The following is a 26088-nucleotide window of genomic DNA, read 5'->3' on the forward strand; positions in this document are numbered from 1 at the left end:
AGCACACTCATCTGGTCTATCAGCGACTCCTCCTGGTTTTATGTTCTCTTTTTGCTGAGGGTGTGTGGGGGAAGGCTGTGAGACCACCTCCTAGGGGGAATGTTTTATACTTAATAAATTCTATATGTAATTTTGGTGTGCCACTTCCACACATGCAAAGAAACTAATTTGACCTCTGTACCCTTGTCTTCTGACATTGCAGTGGTATAACACAGCTGACCAGCAGGCTTTGAGTTGTCAGTTCAACCTCTTGCTTCTCAGACACTGGACACACATCTAGTCTTTATTGAGATGATCTCAGGCAGGTGAGGAATACCTTTCATAAGGTTTCTCCTTCAGATGATGCCTGCAACAGTTTCTTGCCATCTGACTTGCTGAAAGCTAAAGGTCTGTGAATCACAACCTTTCTGCTTTGTAATCTCAATATTGCCAAAAGAAGTAATTTTTTTAACTGAAGAAAGCTCTGCATTGCTTTGCCAGTGTCCCTGGCCATGGCCCTGGCTGCCTGAGCAGCCTCCCAGCAACAGGCACAAAGTCCAAGGACTTGCCACAGCAACATCTCAGTTTTGCAAGCTGTAGAAGTTGGTCCTCATCCCAGAACAGAGCACAATTGGCTCTGCCTTTCCCAGAACAAGGGCTTGTCCGCTGGGCTGTTTGGTGCTTTGACATCTTGTCTCCATGGCAGTGCTCAGCTGGCAGGGCTGATCAGAGAGGCCTATTCATTAACTCGGAGCCCGGGCCAGCGCGGCCACGCCGGTGCCGCAGCGGACTGAGCAGCTGCTGGGGCAGGCAGCGAGCAGGCAAAATGGATCTCACTCTCCTCTTGGCAGCAATCCTGGGACTCCTTATTGTCAAGGCCGTTTTGTTTCAGCTGAGAAACCCGAGCTGCCCTCCTTGCATCAGGAGCTGGATCCCTTGGTTTGGAGCCGCGTTTCAGTTCGGGAAAGCTCCTCTGGAGTTTATAGAGCAAGCTAGGAACAAGGTAATGTCTGTGGCGGCATTCCTGCTCGTGGGTGTGTGCTCAAGGTGGCTGCCTTCAAGGGGAAAGGCAATGCAAAGCTTCTGCGTTGTTTTCTCCTTTCCTATCACATTTTATAACATCAGGAGCATTTAGCTGGTGAAGAATCAGCTTCGTACCACTAACATCACTCAGTTGTGGATCTGATCCAGATACAATCTCTGTGCTGTGACTATCCTGCTTGGACCTCTGCTGTTTTGCTTTTGCAGTCTGGCTGCATGTTAATCTTGGTTTCAGATAATGTGGAAAGCTCTGTGCCAAGCATGGGGACCAGGAAACTAATTATTTGCATGCCTGAAGTTAGGTGAGATTTTTGAGTACCAGCTGGTGTCCCTCAGCATTCAAGAGAGACACAGACATGCTTGGAAGGGCAACGTTTTCCATCCTAAAAAACTTACCAAACACAAGTGTGAAGATTTACCCCCTGGACATAACTTTCTTTCTCTGTCTGTTGGATAAAGACCAAATGGTTAATTTAGGTTAGATGCCTAATTTCTAGGTAGCTAATAATAACTGATATAAAAAACCAGTTTCCCACTTTCATTCAGGGATGATATCACCTGCTACTGCAATGTAGTCAGGCCTCGAGTGTTCCATACTGAAGGATCACACAGCCCACTACTTGCAAAAACTGGCTAAAAATGAAACCACTGTAACATCCTGAAATTAAAAAAAAAAAAGAAAACCAAGCAAACAAAAAAAACCCCAATGCATACATAAATATTGGATGTTTAAAATTTGCTTTTTCATTTTCAACTGTTAGATTTCATGTTTGTAAGTGCTTCTTTCCAGTCGTTATTGTTATAAAGTCATGGTGTTAAATGAAATCAGAGGTTTAAGTATAATTTTTGAGAACATCAGGTGCCGTCAATCTTGTATTACAGCACATTGGGTTCACCATGGGGTAAGATCATATGTATGATCTGGAGTTCCTTGGCTTCCTTGTACTTAATAGGCCAGTTTTAACCTTATATTACTCTGTATTTCCTGTATCTTTCATCTATGCACACCATGATCATTTATTTGTTCATTCATCATAAGGCAGAAATGTAGGACTGGAAGAAAACTCATTCCAGCCCGTTCTCCTCCTATTTCAGAGACCATATAATCCTTTAAATAAACTGATCAAGCCTCACTTATATAATCCAGTCATAACATTCTTTTACTTTTCTGATATGAGGCTGTTAGAGAATCTCCCCGCCCTGTTCTGTTGCAAACACATCCTGGTGGCAGCCAAATTAAAGCAGCCTGCCAATCTGACCTTTCCTGTGCAGTCCCTTTTGGGGACAGCTGTTTCACCATGACTTAAGCTTCCTTTAATTGCCTTTTTTTTTCCCAAGAAGCTTGTAGCAAAATCTCCTGGGTGAAATTTTAAAACAAACCTGGCAGAAGTGTCCTTTTTGGGAGCTCATTCACAGACTGAATGAGCAAAGCATTTACATGTTTGTATTGATGTACAAATGCATACTTGGAAGCTCTGGGTTCGTTAATTTAGGTGTTTGTTTGCCTGGAGACCCTATAGGCTGCTGGTGGTGCTATGTCAGCTGCTGACATATCTGAGCACACCAAAAACCCCAGGTTTTGTTGGGACAGAAACTAGAACAAGAAACATTTTCCATGGGAGAAAACTCTAGATAAGGCAAAGAAGGAAAAGGCTTTCTTACATCTCTCCCCTTTGTTTTTGTGTTTGCAATAGGGCCTTTCCTTTGACTTTGTTTTTAGTCCAGCAACTCAGCATCCTTGTGACCTCTCCCTGAGGTGCCCCTGGGCCAAGAGGGATGTCTCCATCCACACCCCCCCTACAAGGTTGGCTGCAGCAGCAGCATCTGTCCCCTGTCCCTGAGGAGGGCTACTTTTTTGTTCTCCCCTTCCTCTCCTTAAACACTCCAGGCACTGCAGAGTCTCCCTCCCTTCCCACCTCCCACGCTGGCAGGCTGTGCTGAGGCCAGGAAAAATAAGACTTTTCCTGCCTGCTCCCTTTAAAGGAGTAGGCACTCTAGCAGAATACAGCCAAACAAAACACGTGCTGCTGCCAAAGGGGTCATTAACAGGCATTGCAGGGGTTGCAAAATACACCGGCAATAATTCCAGGCTCCTTAATATTGCCAGAACAGTTAAGTGTCCTTAGCACGAGCAAGCTGCCCTTGAAAAAGGTGGTGCAGAAACAGGCTCTAGGCAGTGAGAAACCTCTTCAGCTCCATAGGGTCATTACCTTCAGGGGAGACTCTTGCAGTTAGAAAATTCCTCCTCTGGATAAATCCTTCAGCCTGTCAAAGTGACACTCATTTCTTTCTTAATATCTTAATTTCTTTCTTTCTTAATTCCTTTTCTGTCTATCCTTCACTGCTTTCTCTCTCAAGCCCTGGAGTAGCACAGCAGACTTCCACTACTTCCAGCCTGCACTTTTCTTGAAGTTTGCTGCTTCTATTTTCCTCCTACAGAAGAACCCGTGGGCTGGAAGAATTGTCTGGTTTCCCCCTTGTGTCATTACTGGGACTAAGAAAAGCAAGTTCCCCTGCTCAAATAAAATATTTAATCTCTCATCTAATAAAAGATACCACCTCTTCCTCCTAAAGCTGCCTGGCTGGTTAAAGCAGTTTTGCAGGTGGTCTGGGATGGGTAACCAGGGTCACTGTGCAACATAAAATACAGGGAGGAGCTAATGAGTGCTTAATGAGGAGTTCGAAGGATGAAGCTCTCCACTTTGCCTGGCAAACATGACATGAGTTAGTAAGGAATTTCAAATTCTTCTTATCAGTTTGCTTATTAAGCTAACAGGAAAAGTTCAGTTAAACCCAGGAGACTGTTCTGCACTGTTGTTGGGACCTGTGGGATCCATACCCTCTTAGTGTATTGACTGCTTTTGGGACATGGTGCTATGTCTCAGGACTCATCAGATGCCTCTTGGCCTTACTGTCTGTGTGTGGCTGGGCAAGGGATGGCTCGCTGGGTTACAAGGCAAGGGACATAAGGAGGGGAAACAGGCTGGACAGGAGGACAAGGCTTCTGGTGGAGCATTTCAATAGTCAGTGTCCACAGCCCAGTCCCTGAAGGTCTGTGGCCCTGGTCCCAGGCAGAGAAGACCAAAATGCTGGAGTCCCTGAGATAAAGAGGGGTCATGGCACTGACCTCATGTGTGTGGGTGCGTGCCAAGGGAGAGGAAACTCACCCAGTGCTCCCAACTTCCAGCACGACTCTTGATGCAACTGCAGCTGTCCCAGCTAAGAGTAGTTGCTCCCTGACTGTCAGTGCCCCATGGAAAAATGGTTGTTTCCCTGACTTCCTTCCTTTGGGATTTTGGAGAGCATCCTTCTGAAGTTTTAATTTCTCTGTAGAGAGAAATAAATTTTTATCTCTTTGTGAGAGATCTTCCTCTCACCATGGCACTGCAGTGTCTCCCAGTCTTTGGAAAAAACAGAGCTTTCATGAGTGAAAGCAGTAAATCCTGAGAGGGTTTTTATTTTGCTTTCTCTGTCTCTGTTAGTAATCAGAGTCTAGTTGCTATTAGTTCAAAATCGATTTTATTTTAAAATTAGTTTAAATGCATTGTAATGTTAATATAAAATTTAAAAATATTATTTTAAAACAAGCAGAGTACGAATTAACTAATTTTTAGCCAGCCCAATAATGAGGACCTGGACATAAAATAGCAACCTTAGAAATTTAGCTATTATAGAATCATAGAGTCATAGAATGGTCTAGGTTGGAAGGGTCATTAAAGCTCATCTTGTTTCAACCCCCGTGCCATGGACAGGGACACCTTCCGCTAGACCAGGTTGCTCAGAGCCCCATCCAACCTGGCCTTGAACACTTATTATTAAAACAATATTTTATTTATTATCACCCAGAGGGTCTGAACAGTCATTCTTTCTTTAATAATTTACAGTTGAAGGACACAATCAAAATTCAACTGATGTCAAGAGGAATATTTTCTTGGCTTCAAAGACCTTTTGATGAATCAGACTTTAAATACAGACACAGACAGCAAAAGAAATGGTTACAGTCAATGGCATAAACCATGTGAGCAAGATGGAATGATTTTTTTATGCCTACATCTCACAGATAGTAGCTACTGCACATCTGTTTTCTAGTTTAGAGTATTTCCAAGTGTCAGTGACCATTTTCATAATGTAGGAATTCAGAAGTGAATTGCTGAAAGTTTTGAGAGGGCTCGAGGATATTAGATTAAGGGAAGATGAAAGATGAAAGATGAAGATGAAAGAATGATTTATGGCATCAAAAACCTTTCCTGAATGTAAGTCAATCTGTTCTGCTCAAAGCTTGTTAGCTATTTTGATATTAATCTTTCAACATCTGTAAAAGAAAGAAATCATTGGTAAGAAAAGAAAAGAAAGGAAAGGAAAGGAAAGGAAAGGAAAGGAAAGGAAAGGAAAGGAAAGGAAAGGAAAGGAAAGGAAAGGAAAGGAAAGGAAAGGAAAGGAAAGGAAAGGAAAGGAAAGGAAAGGAAAGGAAAGGAAAGGAAAGGAAAGGAAAGGAAAGGAAAGGAAAGGAAAGGAAAGGAAAGGAAAGGAAAGGAAAGGAAAGAGCGAGGGAGGGGAGAGGAGGGGAGGGGAGGAGAGAGAAGGGGAGGGGAGAGAAGAGGAATAAAAAGATGTAGGAGTGGGGATTTTTTGCTAAAAATTTGTAGACCGAAATAGGTACGATTATGGATTTTCACACTGTGGGTACTTTGCTATGTCAGCCAAGGGATGCAGTAGATAGTCCATCCCTTGGATTCTCTAAATCTAGGTAGATTGTATTGTTTGAAATGTAATGTAATTCAAGTATAAAGTGTTACTCTCAGAGAAGGAATCCCTTCTACTCTGCAAAAGGTCAGGCAGCCACAGATCACATTCCCTTCTGGTCCCTAAGTCTACAAGTTTTGGTCTGATTTGTGTTCCTCTTTGTGCAGTCTTGAGCCAAGGTGTACAGAGAGCAGAAAGGACGAGCTCCTCCCTCCTGACCTCTCAGCAGCACTGAGTTAACAGTGCAGTGCAGTAATATGAAATCTTTGTTTGTTCCAGTATGGACCCGTGTTCACAATATTCGCTCTGGGAAAACGATTTACTTTTGTGACTGAGGAAGAAGGAACTGAAGCATTTTTTAAATCTGAAGACTTAAACTTCGAACAGGCAGTACAACAAGCTGTCAAGAATGCAGGTAACTGAGACCTGGCTCTTTTTTAAAGGAAATCAAATCTAGTTACCCAGGAACATTAAAGCAAACCGGAAGCCCACTGGCTCTTTGATCACACCTTAAATGCTTATTTTAACCCATGACCATGTTGTGAAATGAAGGTGAAACTCAATTTCTCCATGTGGATCCAGCACTGTAAACCTGCAAAGTGATTTGGATTCAGTCACAAGGAAGCAGAGGTTTCTGATCCAAGGACTGTTATTACTTTCATCATCAAGCAACCCAAGTTTGAGATCAGGTCCTTTTCTGTGGCTGCACACTCCTCCTGTGTGTACTGTGTTTGGAGTGAGTGTAGTCCTATCACTTCATTTGAAAATCAGCTTGTAGCAGTAATTAGTTGTTGCCCTGTGGTACAACAGGAATTAAAAATGGGTGAGGTATATATCCCATCCAGAGTGGCATGCTCTATCAGCTCATGTGCTTATATCCTCACAGAATAGCACAGACAGGAATTCTTTGAGTAGTTTGGCAATTTTGGACTGTGAAATAAGAGAGAAGCAAATTGTCAGAGAGATTAAATCACAGAATCATTGTGGCTGGAAGGCACTGTTGGAGATTGTCTAGTCCAAGTCCCTGCTCAGAGCAACATCAGTGACAGCAGATTGCTCAGGGCTGTGTCTAGTTGGGTTTTGAATATCTCCAGGGCTGGAGACTCCTCAACCTGTTTGGGCAACCTATTCCTGTGTTTGATCATCCTCACAATAAAAACTTCCCTGTGTCTCAGTGGAGTCTTCTTTGTTGCCATTTGTGCCTATTGCCTCCTGCCCTGAGAAGAGCCTGGCTTCACCTTTCTTCTACCACCAGATATTTATCCACAGTGACAAAACACCCCTGAGCCTTCTCCTCTCCAGGCTGAACAGTCTCAGCTCTCTCAGCCTCTCCTGAGAGGATGTGCCACTGTAGAAAGGTGACAGAAACTTTTTTCTTGGGATAATTTATTTTTCATTCACTTCTGTGGATGTGCGTGCACATCTCTCTATATTCCACTGGGGGGAAGTCTCTGGATTGTTGATTCTGGCACTGAAGCTTCATGAGGCAGGAAGATGTTACACAGACTGGTAGAAGCAGAGGGCTCACCAAAATCTTTACTGTAAGAAGCTTTTTTAGAAAGAAGCTTACAGAGTATTTCACTCTAGGAAAATGAGGGTTAAGGCACTTAAATTACAGTCAAAATTTAAGTGTAAAAGTTTTCACTCTGTCTTTCAGTGAAAATCTACTTTGTCTACTTTCCAAAACGTTTCTGTTTCTTTTTGTATTTAGTTTCTGTCCCTGCAGAAGCATTTTATCAGAATCACGGTAACCTGTACAGCATGATGAAGGGGAAAATGAGTCCTTCCAATCTGCACATGTTCACGGGCACTTTGTGTGAGGAGCTCCATGAGCACATGGCTCAGCTGGGCATGGAGGGCACAGGCGACCTCAATGACCTGGTAAGGTAAGGGAGTTTTGCAGCACATCTCCAATGCAGGGGTGTCCTACAGGGGAGCAGAGATGTCACTGTAAAGCAGGTGGAGCTCAGGCTCTCAAGTGTTACAAAAGTTTTGTCAGGATGCTCATCACAGATTCGCTGTTTCAGGTGGCTCACAGAGCAGGCAGGGTTTCATCTAAAGGTGTTTTTTCCCAGCTAGGAGAAGCATCTGAATTACCTGTTTGAAAGAAAAAGAAAACACGGAATCTTCCAACAAACCCTGTTTTCCAGAAGATGGGATAAAAACTTCACATGTTTATAAAGAACTTAAGAACAGACAAAATGCTTGATCTTCAGCAGGTTGAAAACTTTTCATGTTTGGGCCAAGCTTAGGCCAAAACTTAACTAATCCTCTGCAACTGACTTTGCTGCCAGAACTTCATTTTTCATGTAAAAAAAAATCCCTTTACTGACAGTTTCATGTGACAACAACAGAGCTCTTCTCCTTTTTCCTGGTCATCTGGGACAACATCTATATCTTGTCCATCAGTACTAGAAGTTGAATATTCATAGAATCATAGAATAGTTTGAGTTGGAAAGGACCTTAAAGGTCATCTCATTCCAACCTCCTACCAAGGGCAAGGACACATTCCACTAGACCAGGTTTCTCAAAGCCCCATCCAACCTGGCCTTGAACACTTCCAAGGGATAGGGCAAATATTGCCTTTGGCTTAGGCCTGTTTCTAACACCACATTGTCTTTTGCTGACTTTTTCTGCATAACACAGCTTTTACTGCAGCTAAAACACTTAGCCCCTGTCACTGCAATTGCTGCAATATGGATTAACTGGGGGAAAATATGGGGGAAAGGGGCTTTGAAACCCTCCCATTATCCCACTTGTCTCAATAATGGGGTGCAAACCCTCACATCCCATGATGTTTCCCCACCTGTCTTCTGAGATCAAATTCACATCTGCTTCTTGTGAAAAAATGGGCATCACTGAATTGGTGGTGACCCATACCACTGCCTGGTGTGCTAATGTTGGCTCACATCTTCCTGTTATTCCCCTTTTGAATCCATCTGTGGTCTTTTAACCTGGGATCAAGTTTCTGTGGACAGGGACCTGTTGTTCTGTGCTGTACTGGCACCAGCACAGACTGTGGTCCATAAGAGTCAGCAGTGCCATGAGCCTACAAATTATACATGGAGCATTCCATCCTACTGCATCCATGATGTGTTCTTTCCACTTCCATGGCTGTCCTGGCATTCACATCAGCTGTTATTTGTTTAAAATTTAAAAACCGAAGTTATTTGCTAGATGATAAAATACAGAATCCATAAAAGTCATCCACAGTAAATCTGGAGGGTGTGGGAGGGGAACTGTTCTTACAGGGTAGAGTAAAAGAATTGGAATGTAATGCTCAGGATAGCTGTTATTTAGCTGCCTCAAAACTAAATCCACAGAGCCACCAGATGGCCCCAGCTTCCTTATTATCTTTAGAAAAGCAGGACAGTGAGCGCTATTCCCGGTTTAGCAGAGGCTGGAACCTTGCAAAGACCGTACAGGAGAACGGAGCTCAAAGTTTGCAGGAAAACGGAGGAACGAGCAGGGAAGGAGTGAGACGAAAACAAAGGAACGTTGTCCAGCAAAGCTGCAGACAGAGGAACGAAGTTTTGGGGTGTCTGGTCCAGAAGGGTTTGTGCAATGCCTGGAAGATTCACATAGGCTGACCTGAAATGAGAAGGGTTGTTAATGGGGAGAAGGGACCTTGGGGCCCAGAGCTTTCCTGCCACTGCTCAGGTGACCAAATGATAACTGATGAAGTTCAGCCACATGCAGAGGACCAGCCTGAGGTTTATGTATCTCCAAGTCTCTGCTTAAAATCTTAAAAAAGGGTGTGAGTGTAGTGTGAGCCTTGTGCCAGCCGTTCCATACTGGTATGATGCTTGAGTCCCACAAGTGCTGGCAATTTAACACGCTGCATCCTGAACTAAAACTGCTGCCATGGCTTCCTATGGCCCCTAAGTCTTGGGGATCTTGTCCTTGCAGGCATGTCATGTATCCAGCAGTGGTGAACACCTTGTTTGGGAAAGGCATCTGCCCGACAAGTCAGAGCAAAATCAAGGAGTTTGAAGAACATTTTCAGAAGTACGATGAGGACTTTGAATACGCTTCTCAGATGCCTGAGTGCTTCCTGAGGTAACAGCCTTGCTTAGGTAGGCAGGGTCCAGCTTGGACCTGTCAGGGACCAGCAGAACAGGGTAAAGGGCAAAGGCTTGACCCTAAATGTGAGTCCCAAGCTCAGGGGGTCTCCAATGAGGTGTCCCTCTGATCTTTTCCATACCTTCGTTGTTCTCGCAGCAGATCAATCTCAGATTATGTGGCTGCACTGTTGCAGAGTTGACCTTGGATAGAGAGACACAATTTCTGAGGGAGGGAAGTGCTTGTAGAGCCTGTCGGTGCTCCCAGGGCCATGATATTGCCTTAAACACCCCAAAATAGCATTCAGAAAGAATTGAGGGTACTCTAAAAATGTGGCTTTGATTTTCTTCAGGAGGATCATACTTGAAAAGATTGGCCTAAGCAATCTGTCCAAAGCCACAATGAAAACCTGTGGTGAAAAGGTAGGAAAATGCAGGAGTCTTGGAGCTACAGGTCCTGGCTCTAGGATGAGGTCTGGCCAAGGTGAAGGTCTTGGACGCGCTGTTCTTCATGTCAGTCATCACATCAATCAGTCAGACTGACACTTGGCTATCCATCAACTGACTGCTGCCCAGGGGCTTTTGGAAAACAAACAGGGAGTCCTTCTCATGGAAAAGGAAATACTGATTTGTGCTGCCTCACTTAAGTGCTTCTTGTTTGTTGCTTTTCTTTACAGGAACTGGTCTAAATCCAAAAAGTGGCTTCTAAAATTATTTGAGAAAGTAGTGTTGGATGCTGAAAGGACCAACCCTTCAGACACCACATCCAAGGTAAACATCCCAGGCTAGGAAATAAGATGACTTTGTTGTATATTCTCACTGAAGCAATGGAGGACAGGAATTATTTCAGTACTGGAAGAAATAAATCAAATATGTCAACTTTTATAGCTATGCCTTCATTGTCTAGTATTGCTGTCACCTGCAGTAGGACAGATCCAGATCCACAACTTTGATTTCTACTCCTCCATTTAGTTTATTTCCAACAATTCTGAGGATTAACGTCTTCCTCTGGGGAATTTTAAGCCAAGGGTTCAGAGCTATGATCCATTGCCAGCCTCCAGTATCACACTGCAGTGAGCAGTTGAAAGAGGTGAGAGAAAGACCCTTCAGTTGTTTCTCTGAGGGCACCATGCTGTGAAATCTCAAAACCTTACATGTACTATTTTTAAACCCTGGTGTAGACTGAGTAGGTCGTCCAACAGCCAGACTAGTAGAAAATAGCAGATTACTGGATTGGAAGCCAAGTACCCTAAATATTGATTGTGTCAAAGCTGTGATAAGTTGTTCCCCTGGTTATTCTCCTTAGCTCTGGCAGGAATTCTGTCGATACGGCTGACAAACGTGACGGCAGACTGGCCTGGGAATTTTGATCTACCAAATGGTTGTAGAACAGGTCATTAAACAAAACAAGTTTTATTTAGACTTTAAAAGCTTTACATACCGCATTTTCTTTCGTAAAATAAACCAGATTAATGGAAAGAAAGAGAAGGGTGGAGAGGGAATGGTGGGACCTAAGAAGGTGCACAAAGTGGGAGGCACAAACTTGGTGTCTTAGATTGGGTGGGAATCTGGAAAAAAAATCAGCAATTTTTTATTCAAAGTCAGCCTTTTTGCTTCTGAAAAGTAGACAGGAAGCTTTGTCTTGAATGCATGGTTGCCTTGTATTTAAGGAAATCCTATAAACAAAAGCTGATCCTAGAACATTACACAGTTGCTATAGTTTCAAAGAATATCCACCCACTGAGGTCACTGCTTAGGTCACCAACAAAGTGCCTGAAACCAGGGAGTTTACTGATATATCAGACTATCTCTTCATAACAAGCATGAACAGAGAGAACATTTTCTTCATTTGCATTCATTCAACTGGTTCATTCCCGTTTTCAGGTTCTTTAGAGGAGTAGAACAGGAGTTAGAATAGAATTCTTCCATGTATAAGCAACAATAGGGATTGAGGGTGCCCAATTCCCTAAAAACGTTAAGGAAATTGAGACCAGTGCAAGTATTCAGTAGGGATTCATGTGGTACACTGAGTGCTTCTTGCTCTCTGCCTATGTGTGAGTCTCACTTTCTCTTAACAGCTGTCATCTCTACTTTGTGGTTGCAAAAAAACCATGACTAATATTACTTCTCTTTGATAAACTAATCCTTGAATTCTAGTAAGCCCTACCCTAAACACTTTTAATATTTTGGAAATAGCCATTATCTTTTATTTATAACAGACACTACTGCAACATCTTCTGGACAACTTGCAAGGAAAACATTTAGCTCCCAATTATGGTCTCCTCATGCTCTGGGCTGCCCAAGCAAATGCTGTCCCCGTGAGTACATCGGCTACAGAAACATCTTCTCTCTATCCTGTTCAAAAGCCTGTATTTGGGAAGCAAAGACTTTGAAGCAGAGGTCACACACACACTGCATGGATTCCAAAGAAGGGATTATCACGCCCACATGTATCACTACAAATATACCCAGGCTGCAATGTCACAGAAGCAATGACAAGAAAAGCTCTTCTTGTATTTTTCCTAAATTATGTTGTCCCCTATCATAACATTTCAGGAACATAAGTCTCATAGCTATTAAGATCACAGTCTTAAGCTGTGAAGAGCATTTAACTCTGTTTTGAAGCACTGTGGCTGTGTTATAGTAAAGACTCTATTTTAGATATCCTGGTGTTACCAATTGTAAAGAATATCAAAAGGATAATATAGAATAACTTCATCCATGTGTAAATCCTTGAGTGAATTTGTCTCTTTCATTTTGGGGGATCTGCTGTAAAAATGCCAGTGGGAGAAAAGCAATAGTTTGATTCTACTTCTGTTAAATTTTGTCCATGTTAGAAAAGGATTTGCTGGATTAATGATCCTGATATAAGTATGCTAACAAACCAATATATCTAACACAGCTTAGGCTAACCAAAGACATTTATAGGAATTTCTCAGATGAAAAATCCATAGCAGCAAAACCATCCTTTATTTACCATGACTACTAAGCCCTTTCCAGCACAGTTACGTCCATTACAGATGTGATGTAGAAAAACATGATAGTGAGTTATTTTTATATGTACCCCTAATGGATATATCTATGTTTTTTGTAGATTGGATATCACTGAAATTTAGCCTAAGGGAAATTCATCCATTTCAGTGAAGTTTCTGTGGATTCATGTGTTGGTATAAGTGGGAGGCATAGCCTGCTGTCTGTTATCAGGATAACTGACATTCCTTCCACAACACTTACTCCTGTAATATTCAGCTGTAAATAGACATACAGATATTTTGCTGTTTCTCAGAATAGGCACAACCACTGTTCTGGGGAATGGAATGATGGAAAAAAAGGACTTTCACCTTCCAAGGGCATTTTTTTACAAGCACTTTAAACCCTTTTATCTGAAACAATTCAGTTATCCCTCCTTAGCCCGTGGAGTGAAGCCACAATGTCCAAGTGCTGTACAAGAAAACTGAGCTACCAGGTTTGTTTTGCAGAAGGAGGACCTGCATCCACATCGGGCTATTTGGGAAATAACAGTAAGAGTTCTCATCCCTCACCAGCACAGATGGCCCATGACCAGATCTGTGTGCAGGCTGCATCTCCCGCTAGCTCAGCAAGAGGAGAGAGACTCCTGGCACTGCTGCCAGTCCTTCTGGTTTCATCCTACTTAAGAGGATTTTCTCCTTTCCTAAATTTCTTGATTTTCAACTTCATTGCATAATCAGTTAGCAAATTATTTCTAAAGGGGATATACTACTCCCTGTTTTGCTGTTAATTAAAACTTTTCCTGCCTGTTTTAGTGTGACTTACTATGACAATGCCCTGGAAATTATTTAACCTCATTTCTGCTAATATTAGTAGGAATTTTATTTCCATTCATGAAGCTGAAACTAATCACACACAATGATTTTGTAGTTCATTTTAACATCTAGTTATTTGAAAATAAAGAAAGGATTCTGTGCCTACAAAGCTCAAGGCCAAAGCTATATAATGTTCACTAAAGATAAGTACACAGCAGATGACTAGACGTAATCTCCCAGGAGCTGAGCCCTTAGATATGGATTTACCCAGAAAGCACAGCTCCCTGTGCATCCCAACTACAACAGGCACACACAAAAAAAAAAAAAGTGAAAATTTTTTCACCTGCCTCCATGATTTGCTACAAAGATGCTGTCATTCTGTTCTGTATTCCTAAATTCAAGGGTTTCCATCTCTGTTTAGGTTGCATTTTGGACCATTGCTTTCATACTGTCTCATCCTTCCATTTACAAGAAAGTCATGGAAGACCTGGCTTCTGTTTTTGGGAAAGCAGGTAATAAATCTGATCATGTCCTGGAGGTTAGAAATGATTTATTCTGTGTCAGCCCAGCACACAGCACACTTGGTCAGTGGCTGGGAACAATGAGTGTTGCTGCTAAGAGTACTACTGATAATGTAGAGTCCAGCTCTCAGTTCTTTACTCAGCATATGCTCAAGAAGTACTTTTAAGCAAGAATACTTTTGATGTTATCAAAAGAAGGTAGGGAAAGAACTGTATATGTTTCCTCATTCCTATAATTTAAACTTAGATTTGTATTAACCAGTGTTGTGATTTTTCCATGTACCTATGATAGATGAGGTTTTTCAGTTCAGCTGCTTTTCATGGTGTGATGTTCACCAGTTCCAGCTACTCTGTGGAAAAAAGCAGGCCAGGAACTGTTTTCTGTCATCAGAGGCCAATTTATCCAGCATGATTCACCTCCCATGGCTAATCTCTTTCCCTCAAAAAGCAGTTACCTACTGGGAGCAGTGATTCCCATATGCAGTGCCCTGAACCATGCTTGGAGTTTCATGGAAGGCTCTTTGTTGAAATGGGTCAAAACCATATCAAGAAAGATGTCAATAATTAGCCAATAAAGAAAATCACAAAGCAGTGCTTAAGCCTTTCTTCTGGCCCTGTTTCATTTGCTTGTGTTAACACAGCCCAGGAGCTCAGCCATGGCTTCTTGTCATGGTGCCTACAACCCCTGCAACTTCCATGCAGTGTCCTACCAAAGCACTGAAAAAGTCCAGAGACTCTTACCTTCCAAAATGACCTCTCTTTGGCTTCTCTTGGCCAACACCATATCTAATACAGCACTTTAGAGTTACTACATTCTCTTCAATGGCTTTTCTTAAAACTTTGAAATATAAAGAAAAATTTTGGATGTAAAATATGTCTTGAAGTATTTTAACAACAGTTCTAAAGCAAGATATGTCAGCCTCTATCAAAACAATTATGAAATCTCATTTTTCACTCAGAGTCTTCTTTCTCATGCCACGACAGGTAAAGATAAACTGGAAGTCTCTGAAGAGGATCTGAAGAAGCTCCCTTTTATTAAATGGTGCACTTTGGAAGCCATACGGCTGAGGTCTCCAGGTGCAATCACCAAGAAAGTAATAAACCCAATTAAAATTAAGGTGAGATTTGGTTGTGGGCTTTTTTCCCCACAGGATGCTGTATGATTTGTCTGGAAAGGGTTCTCCCAATAGATCTGGATAAAATCAAAGTACCAGAGATATTTTCCAATCTTACAAATATATTCTTTTTAATGGAGTTATTCACCACCATTAATTTATGAGTGGCTTTGCTTCTCTTGCTCACAGTCTTACCTTCAATTTTTAGTTGATTTTAGATTGAATTGAATTGAGATGGAGATACTGTGCTGATGGTATGTAAAATAGTAATCAGACACAACAAATGTAGTAGAAAGGACCACAATTTAGTAACTGATAAAACTCATTTTCTGTTTGTCCTCCTCACTGACATTCAGAAGGGAGGTGTCAGCATTCAGGAATCTGGCAAAGAAATGTTTGGGAAAAACCCATTCTCTTAAGGAAGCAGTGGTCCTGACACTTAAGAAAGTACTAATGTCTGTTGTCATATAAGACCTTCTATGAATTTCTTTACATTGAAGGAAATGTTCAACAAAAGACTTAGAAAAAAACCGAACAGCTCACATGCTACATCAAGAATCAGAAAAGAAGAAATAATGCTTCTTGTCTTTTGATACCTGAAAAAAACAAATTAGAACACAAACAGTCTTTTCATGGTCTCCACTGTTTAGATTTTATGGAAGAAAACAGCAATAGCAAGAAGAAACTTCAAACATGTAATATGGCCATCAAGGATTTATCACCTCCACTTGTTCTCTCTTAGGACTTTCTATGATGGAAGAGAAGTACCAAGGAGGGACCGTTTTGGGAGTTGATTTGTGATTTTCTCCTTTCTTAGAGTTTTTCCTTCTTTTCAGAATTTCACCATCCCTGCAGGTGACATGCTGATGTTGTCGCCCTATTGGTTGCACCGGAATCCAAAATATTTTCCAGACCCAGAAATGTTCAAACCTGTAAGTTGTCACTTCTTGGTGTGTGTATTTTGCTGTCTTTTCTCCTCTTCACTTATTTCACAACAAAAGCACACGGACAAATTTGCCCAAAGTTGAGTAGTCCCCATTGAGAGAATGGCCTTGTACACAGAAAAGATGGGCCCACAAAGGAGGAGCCTGTAAGAATAAGCAAGGCTGTAAATTCAGTGACATGTTCCAGGTGATATGGTACTCCTTCATATCACTGTGATCTTGACCTCATCACTCTCTGTGACTCCCTGACAGGAGGTTGTGGCCAGGTGGGGATTGGTCTCTTCTCCCAAGTAACAGCTCACAGGATAAGAGGAGATGGCCTCAAGGCATGCCAGGGCAGGTTTATATTGGATATTAGGAAAAATTTCTTCACTGAAAGGGTTGTCAGGCACCGGAACAAACTGCTCATGGAAGTAATGGAGTCACCACCTCTAGAAGGATTAAAAGATGTGTAGATGTGGTATTTGGGGACATGGTTTAGTGTGGCCTTGGCAGTGCTGGGTTAATGGCTGGACTCAATGATGTTAAAGGTCTTTTCCAATCAAACTAATTCTATGATTCCAAGCACTCTTCTCTCCCTGTCAGATGATTTCTGGTAGGTATTAGCTCTGCTAATTTAGTAGTTAATCTAGTTTCTTGATTATTATTCCACTGCAGGTGGCTGTGTGGGCAGGCTTGTAACTGCTCTTTTTAGCACCATCTGATATAGAACAGTTTGTCTTTTTTATAGAAATACATCAAGGAGTAATTTAAACAAAACTTCCTTTCTAGCAAACTCTTCCCAGTTTGAAATCTCTCATAACAATTCCTGCCTGTTGGAAATCTGAAGCCGAAACCCTGATGCAGCAGCTTATTTCTTTAGTAACTTTATTCCTAAAAAGAAAACTAGCTTGTTTTTTAGAAACTCACACTTTTTTTTTCCTGAGGAATAGATGAGAGCTCCTCAGCATCTGAATGACATTGTCATTCCAAATGTGTCACCTCCTTCCTTGTCCCTTAGATTTTTTTTCTTTCTTTTATTGAATTTTGATACTAACAGGTTTCCTCTTCAGAAAGCTCTAAACAGCCCTAGGTGAAAAAAAAAACAAACAAAAAACCTAAACCAAAGAAAGACAAAATTGCATCTTCTCTGGGACAGCTTCATCAGAGTAGTTCACCACCAGAACCTTGACAGGGTGTTACTTGGCAGAGTTGTGCTGAGTTTGTGGAGGCTGGTTTGTCACTCAGCAGTCAAGAGATTTGCTTCTCTCAGTGTCACCCACCAAAACTTCAGCCTTGTCCCTTCTGTTGTTCTTTTTCTCTCAAAGCAGCTCAGGATGGACAAGGATCCCTGTAGGTACAGACAGAGCTGTTTTTCTTCCAAATAGTTCATTTTCTCACACACTGGCTTACACCAGATACAGCTCATGGACCTTGCATTTGTCTGTACACAGCATCTTAGAAATGTTTTTTGTGCAAGATATGCATGAGCCACTTGTGTGTCATGACAAAATTTTGTGGCTGAGGCTTCCCTCAGTACTGGTTGAACATTTGCTTGGCATTTGTATATATTTAAAAGGACAAGGTTGCATTTTTATAGGCGAATGGGAAGGTATAGGAAGAATGCTTTAGGGATGATTTTGAAAACCACACCAGCATTTTGAGGCACCTAAATATGTTTCAGATGGGACCCTCATTTCTCTCCCCGAGTGGGTGCTGACTTTTGAATCCAGACTTTAACACTAACAGGTTGAATGCAAAAAAATGGCATTAGTGCAACTTTGTATTGAGGATTAGCTGTCCAAGGTCATTTTTAGCCTGGAGAAATAAAGTTAAGCTTTATTTATATAAGGCTGATTTGGAAAAAAAAGTTTCTTCCCACAGGATCGTTGGAAAGAGGCAAATTTAGAGAAGAATGCTTTCTTGGACAGCTTTGTGGCATTTGGAGGAGGGAAGCATCAGTGTCCAGGAAGGTCAGTGAAACAGCTGGGGTTTATTTATTCCCAAATCCTGCAGAGAACAACTCTCTTGAACTAGGCTCCTCTTACACTTGGAGATAAAGTGTTTGCTTTGCTCTTTGTCAGTCTCCTAATACTTGGCATCATCTGGACCTTGTTTAAACTGACTTGAAAGTGGTTTCATTCCTGGAAAAGACAGGTTAAGTCACACTGTAAAAGCAGAATCTCAGACTAGTGTATCAAGGGCTATTGCCCCTCCACCCCCTGGAAGGAAAGTCAGCCCAGCTCTGCCTCTGCTGAGGCATCTTTTCATCAAGGGGGAGTTGTCCCACTTTCAAACTTGCCAGTTTACAGACAGAGGTATTTAAGCTGCCATAAACCAGTTCTAAACAAACCTAAAGAACATTTTTCTGGTCTGAGATTCTCATTCCATCCTCTACAATGCCATTGACATCTTTGCTGAGCTTGAAATATTTTAACTGGCCCCTCTGTGTTCGAATCTTGTCTTTGCATTAAGGCCCACACAATTGTATAATGGCTTAAATTGCAGATCCTGTCTCACTTCACTCCTCCAGCAATGCCAGCCTTGATGCTTCCTGCATTCCTTCTGCTGTTTTCTCTGCTGTCCCTCTTTCTGGAACAAGTCCCAGGGAGCCAGCTGCTCCTTGTTTCTGTGTTCAAACATCTCTATGCTCAATCCTCTGCCTTCAAAACCTGGTCTCCTCTAAGAAGCAAGTAATCAAGAATCCTTAAAACTAGTCATTTTATCTTGAGTCCCATGTGGAGCAAGGAGTCTGGAGAGAGTTGTGGAGGATCTGCATTCTGGAATCTGCTCCCTGTAGCAGGCTGGACATCAGTGTCAGATAAACTTTGTGAAGGCATTAAAATGAGCAAAATGAATAAAACTGCATTCACTGTTTAGGCTTACCAGAGGAAGGTGCTCACTCACTGCTGTACCTCCGTGGCTTGTACCATATTCCTGAGCTAAATATGTGCACAGCCTCATTCCAGCAAAGGTGACAGCAAAATTCACAAGAGGCATCTGCAGGTACAGGGAAAACTGCAAAGCAGTGTTTCTGAAAGCTGCTTGTTTGTATATCCTGACCTATTTGTTCAGGATGTTCTCTGGACTCTGATAACATCTTCAAAATAAGTTTGTGGTTAGGAAGAAAATGATAACATTTCTACATAGACAACAGATGGAGAATATTTTTTCTTGCTGACAGACAAAAAAATTCTTTAAAACCATTTGGCAGTTCACATGGTAACATACAACTTCAAGTTTTTCAGCAATAATTGTAAAGGAATAATGTGGTGGTCTTGAAAAAAAGAAAATTAAATCAACGGTTGTATCCAGATTCCAGGCTGCAGATTTCCTTGATGTGACTGAATGAAAGAATGATATTTCAACTTTAAGATGCATTTTCCTTTAATCCAGTATTGAGATTTATAAATTAAATGCATGAAACATTTAATTTCTCCATTGCAAAAGTTCAACATGAAATGAAAAGTTAATGAAACTGAAAGCTAGTAAATAACTTACTTGTCAAACATTCTAGCAAACTGACATGGGAAGGGCTCCCACAAAGCCATTCCTGTGCCATCTTTTTTTACCTAAAAGAAAAATGTGATGTCAGTTTGACTACTTTGGTCTAACCAGGTGATTATTGCCTGTGTGACTGTGCTTATCTTGCATGGCTCTGTCTGTTGTCTCCTGTCTTGTGCTGACATTGTAAAACCAGTGCAACCAGCTGTGATTTCCTTCTCGGGCTCCATTTACTGCAGCATCTTAATCCACAGCTGGGATCCTGGGTTCCAGCACCACCCAAATATGTAGCAGTGCACTGGGGGCAAGATTTCAGAAAGCACATCATGGTCCAGCCCCTTTGTCACTAAATTAAATGGGAATGTGGGAAGGCATCAGTGACTCAGTGTTTTTACAGGAAAACTGCTCTAGGACTCAGTCGTGAACATGAAAGACAGGTGGGAACTAAGGGGCTTTAGCATTTTGCTGCAGGAAAGCTCATGGTTTCTGCTCAGTACAACAAGCCATGGAAGAGGACATGCTGGAATGCTGCAGTCTGGCATTTCACTCCTGGATTGTCCTTCTGACCACCCTCAGACACATGTGTTGCTTATTATCCTTGTATCTTAGCATCTCTGCGTGCAGAGCAGAGTAACCACAGCAGCCTGTTGGGAAAAGCACTTTGGGATCTGGTGGTGGGAAGTGCTGTGGTCTGTTGCTGGTTATATCCATGGGACAGGCTGCAGAGGGTACAGAGGTGTCAGGGCTGCACAGTCCACCTCCGGCTGTGCTGGTGTTTGAAGGACTCTGCCCACGCAGCCTTTCCACTTTCTGGGAAATCCAGATGCATTTGGGTGCATCATGGCTCACCCCTGCAAGCCAGTGAGGGTGCTCAGAGGCAGGACCTCAAGCACCAGGGGTCCAGGGCTCCACTGTGCAAACAGGACTGTGACTGGAAGGATCTCACCGTTGTACAGTGCTGCAGGCGTGGAGTTTGGGCTAGTACATCCCACCTGATCTGGGCTAATATCCACTGAAAGATCCCTGCTCTCCCCAGAGCTCAAGGTCACCAAAAGCTCCCTGTCGCAAGGTAGTTCCAGTGTGACATCACAGAGATAATTTGGGTCTGAAGCTGTGCTAAAACAAACAAGCATCCTCCCACTCCAGAGCCCAGGGCAGCTTCATGTGCAGATCCTGATGGTTCTGCAGGAGTTAGCCTGGGTCTCCTGGGGCTTCTTAGCTTCTTCACACCTCCCAGGCCAACTCCAGGCTGACGCCATGCGCAGTCACGTGGCCTCCTCCCCTGTGAATTCCCCAGTAGATGTTTCATCCAGGTTTCCCAGCATCTCTCAGATAACAGAAAATAAACTGTAGAAGAGGAAGGTAGTATTACTATTTTAACTGGATATTTAAGACTTATGTCTAAATTCTGCAAGTGAGTAATCCCACAACCGGGCATAGGTGTATGCTGCTTAATGCAGAAAGCTTTTGTATGTATCAACCTTAAAAAGCAGTAGCCTGGAGGAGTTCACCTGCAGTTATCTGAAATATTCTCCGGCCTGACTAAGAAGGACCTTTCTGAGAGTGTTATAGAAAAAAGAAATCATGCCCTTGGGTCTCCTACTGCATCCTAATGCTGATGCATTAAATAATAACTCCCACTGTCACCGCTCCCTGATGTCATCAGGCTCCCAGCTGTATTATATAACTTTATATAGCACGATTAGTCATATGGCCTTTTCTGTGTTTGACTGCCTTCTCACTCCTAGGAAGTTATTTCAAGTCAGCAAGCGTTAGGAGAACATAAATGTTTATACAGTGGAAAAATCCATAATGATAAGGGTCTGGTTTAAAATAGGGTGTCAGAAGGATACTGTTGGTCTAATGGTTCACCAGAAAGAAGGGGCAGCCACTACATTCATGTCCTTTGCTGAGGAACAAAGCTGAACAAAGCTACAGCAGATTTCCCTATGGAAGATAAACTTTCAAGCAGAACTAAAGCATGGAGTGTAAAATGTGTCAGACACCCTGTTTGTTACCTGATGATGATAACACGTGTGTTATATTCAGGCTGGACAGCAGATGTTTTCCTCCCTTTTCTTGCAGGTGGTTTGCGATCATGGAAATCCAGTTGTTCGTTGTTCTGTTCCTGTACAAGTATGAATTTGTGGCGTTGGATGCAGTACCAAGGGAGGTAAGAGTTCCATGCAATCATATAGCATTCCCCATCTTTATATCCTCCAGTCATCAGGCTCAGCTGAACAGCCATGGTCAACTGTGGTTATGTATAATGAAATGAAATTTGGAGAGGAGTGTTATAAAACATGTAATGCATAGCTCAGTCTTTGTTTGAACTTAGAAAACCCAGAATAACTTCAGCAATTCCAGTTAGTGGAGCTGCACTGACCATACAAGAGTATTTTGTCTCACTGTTGCCTAAACATCACCAGAGATTTGATAATTGCTTTCTGCCCCTCACAAAAACAGTGAATATGGAACTGGATCATTAATACTCTAAAAATATGAAAGATGCAGCACTTATAGTGCTCTTCCACTCCATTTTCAGTGGTGGGAGGTAAATCATTAGGGTAAGACTGAAGGAATAACTGTGACACAGAGGTTTTACCATTAAAGGAGAATGGCACAGTCTCCACTTTACTATTTTAATATTTTGAAATATTCAAAACTGTGAAAATTTCTTAAGAGCTCATGTGTCATGTTGGCAGAGTGACTGGAATAAAAACTAATCATGAAGGCTTTCCTCAATGGCTTTGGCAAAGCCAAGAAATACTCTTGGTATTTGGTTTTGGTTCTCTAAGACCAAAGGTCCAAGAATATGTTTATATCTTAATACTAAAGCAAGATAATAAGTCCAATAACTGAACTAACTTAAATGTTCCTGCTGATTTTCTTCTCTCTGCAGAGCCCTTTACACTTGGTGGGGACACAGCAACCCATGGCACCATTCCGGGTCCAGTATAAATGCCGGGAATAAAAGCTGCCCAGCACTAACCTTCCTTTGCCACTCCCCCCCCGATGGATGAACCACTGAGCTGCTTCCCTATCCTACACCTTCTGATAAGTTCTCTGCCTGAAGAGTTCTTAATTTCAACTTTCAAGTCTGCACATACTCAATATTCACATATTCAATGCTGAACTGTGCTCTGCCATACCAGAACAGTCGTACCTGTGCTCTGCACCTGGTTGCCCACGTCCTAGTGCTTAAAATCCAAGCTCTCCTGCTGCATTCATACTTTGGGGGGCAGTTATTCACAGATTTTGCAAATCTGATATGCTAAGCTTGCCAACCAAACATTCAGGACAAAAAGCTGCAGTGTTTGGAAATCCTGTGTGGAAGCTGTGCTAGAACCAGCTAGAATGTGCAGGTTGCTTCAAACCAAGGCCAAAGTGGTGCCTCATGTTAAGAAATCAGACTGGTAACACTGTACATCTCCCTGGTGTGCACAATATCCAGGACAGTCTGAGCAGAGACCACCGGATCAGATCCACAGCCTGATGAAGTATCATGACTCCTGTGCCACTGCCTCTGTGGGTAGGTGAAGATCTGGCCTGCTCTGCCTGCAACGGGTGCCAAATTTTTGCAAATAAAATGCATTTGTAATGGAAAAATAGCAAGCACTTGGGGTCTTGTTCCATCGGAGCCCCTAAAATTTCTGCTGAGCATTACCTGTTCCACAGGATTCAGGATCGGTCCTTGCATGAATATACGATGAAAGTTTGACTGGGATGTTCAGCTCCCAATAAAAAGTGATTGCAAGAAAAGACTGGTTGTCTAATATCTAGAACACTTTTGCTTTCCCTTTCACATGACTTATAGAACAAATTGCACAAATCTAAGAATATTCAATCCTATAAAGAATACCTAGTAAAAGTTGTTTGATGGAGCTGTCAAGTAAGCTCAGATAACACTTTCACTGCTGTCAGATTTCATATACAATAATAGCTGGCATGTATTTTTAGTCTTTTAAGTAAAGATTATTCATCATTTTGAAAGTATTTGCAAAAAAAAAAATCCCACACAAATAGACTTCCAACAACAGTAAAACTATGGGAATAACAAGCATAGGAAAATAACACATTGTATAATTCATTATGTGGTTGGCTTACCTTCATTATGGATAGAACAACTTCAGTGATTTATATGGTTGGAAAATGATTCATCCAACTTCTAATTTAGCTCATTATAGTCAACTCTGCAAGAGCTGCACTCTTAACTGCTGTTTCAGCGTCTCTTCCAAAACTGAAATCTATTCTCTTGGTTTTCATGCATGGTATTACTTAGAAGTGTATATTTTAATTTTAAAATTTGGCAATCACTGCAATATCTGTAAGGCCAGGTGGGACAGGGCTTTGAGCAACCTGGTTTAGTGGAAGGTGTTCCTGCTCATGGCACGGGGTTGAAATCAGATAATCTTTTTAAGGTCATTTCCAACCCAAACCATTCTGTGATTCTATGGTTTTATGTATTTTCCAGTTTTGCAAAATTTTTTTTTTCCCAAATGTGCATTGCTTTTTATTTTTCTGTTTAATTGATTTTGGGGGTTGGAGGTTGGTGAGGTTTTTTGTGGTTTGTTTTGTTTGGGGTTTTTTTGGGTTTTTTTTGGTGCGTGGATTTTTTTGTTTGTGTTGTTTGGTTTGGTTTTGTCTGTGTGATGTGGGATTTTTTTTTTCCCCACGAGAGGTAAATCAAAAAAGCAAAATTCTATAATGGTAAACTTGACTTTAAAGGTAAAAGGTCCCAAAAAGAAGGTCAACATCGAATTGGTTAGAAGGTATCCCTGTCTATGGCAAGGGTTTGGAATGAGATGATCTTTGAGGTCCCTTCCAATCTAAACCATTCTGTGATTCTGTGATGAGTTTTCTATATATTTTGCACTCCTTTTGCACAGACCTTTACCTCGATGTGCCAGAGCAGGGAGTAGGATGAGGCCATTGGTGCTTCTGTGAGTGCTGAGTGTTTCTGTCTGAGTTGGCCAGTGGGGCCATCATTGCATACACGTTTTACACGTGTGTTTGTGTATGTGCCTGCTGGGAATCTGTGTGCAGCCTCACTACCGGCTGGACCCAGTGCTGCAGCAGCCTCACTTCTGTGAGGATACAGGATTTAGCAACTCCCTAAGCAGCTGAGAATCAGACATGAAAATATCTGTCCTGAAAGGCATGATTTATTTTTATTAGAAATGTAGGCATTTGACAGGAAAGAAATACCTGTTCGTGGCAGAGAAATACCAAACAAGCAGAAAAGCAGGCTTGGCTCTGGGATCCCATCAGTGCCCCGTGGTGGATGACAGCTCCAGGCACTCACTGTACTTTCCTAGGTGGAAAAAACAAGGGAGATGGATTAGTAAAGCAATGTAGTGGTCAAGTGATAGAGCTAAATGAGGTCTTCTGCCTGGAAATAATTCAGAAGCTTCCGGGGGAGGGAGAGACTTTCCCATGGGACAGGGTTAAATGAGAATTAAAAGGTCATCACGATACCCTATGCAGGAGTGGATTAACAGTATCTAAATTATTCTTCTTCAAGTGTTCATCCAATCTGCTTTTAAATACAGCAGTACCAAATTTCCATAGAGGATCTGTCCTCTTACCCTCTCTACTGTTAGAAAGCTGTTCTACGTATCAGTAGCAGGAGTCAGAAACAGGTTTTATCCATGCCAGTACCAAAAGTGCATGAAGCAGGAGATTTTTAAGCCCACAGAGAAAAAAAATACTGTATTTTGACTTATGTTTTTATTTCTACCTTCTGTACGAAGCATGGATGTTAAAGGGAATGCAGTGGGACATCCATCAAAAAACATCTTAGAAAATGCAATTGTTTCTCCTCCAGATATGCCATAGGCCGGATCTACCTGATAAATAATTCCAACATCTAAGCCAGTGAAACAATGGTAGGAGTTGTCTTAAAGAGAGAGGAAATCTAGAACTATGAGAAATGAGCAATAAAACTCTGTTAATTCAAATTTCCTTTAACAATTTTTGAATTTTATTGTATATTAATGAAGAGTTTCAGGGAAAAAAAAAAAAACAAGGGAAAAAAAGGGAAACTATCACATTACAGTCAAACCTTTTTTGACACTTTTGAAGAAAGTATAAATATTTGCCCTGAAATCATAAATTTCCCTTGGAAATATAAAACTCATGAAAACATTTTGAGTTAAAATTGCTCACCTACTGCGAGTGAATTTTCTCCAGTCAGTGCAGGGAAAAGATGACGTGCCATATCAGCAACCACTTCCCAGAATAATCACAACTTCTTTCATGTCTTCCCCCTAATGAGCCTCCCCAAAGGCCCCTTTCATCTGTACTGAGCAGTCAAGTATTTCAAGAGGTCTCTTTCTCTTTTCTTTGCCACTGATTGCCACAGAACCCAGAAGTTTAGGCTTAGCACGTATACCTCCTCGAAATAGATGTCTGGG

At 41.8% G+C, this 26088-nt stretch overlaps 1 protein-coding gene across 2 annotated transcripts; it reads left to right on the top strand.

Moving 5' to 3' along the window:
- Positions 1 to 579: 579 nt before the first annotated feature.
- Positions 580 to 24399, top strand: LOC127481847 (24-hydroxycholesterol 7-alpha-hydroxylase). Of its 2 annotated transcripts, XM_051811603.1 has the most exons (12): positions 587 to 982; positions 6043 to 6178; positions 7475 to 7649; positions 9673 to 9822; positions 10502 to 10595; positions 12044 to 12142; positions 14031 to 14121; positions 15115 to 15248; positions 16082 to 16177; positions 18053 to 18141; positions 21758 to 21845; positions 22575 to 24399. In XM_051811603.1, the coding sequence occupies exons 1-12, from the start codon at positions 806 to 808 to the stop codon at positions 22644 to 22646; spliced, it is 1401 nt and encodes a 466-aa protein (XP_051667563.1). In that variant the 5' UTR covers positions 587 to 805; the 3' UTR covers positions 22647 to 24399. The 2 variants fall into 2 exon arrangements, with proteins under 2 accessions (XP_051667574.1, XP_051667563.1); XM_051811614.1 differs by lacking the exon at positions 18053 to 18141 and having other exon boundaries at positions 580 to 982.
- Positions 24400 to 26088: the final 1689 nt, after the last annotated feature.

Source organism: Manacus candei, unplaced genomic scaffold (genome assembly GCF_025592945.1).
Source record: "Manacus candei isolate 608988 ecotype Guabito, Panama unplaced genomic scaffold, ASM2559294v1 h1tg000007l, whole genome shotgun sequence".
In the NCBI taxonomy this organism is placed as follows: domain Eukaryota; kingdom Metazoa; phylum Chordata; class Aves; order Passeriformes; family Pipridae; genus Manacus; species Manacus candei.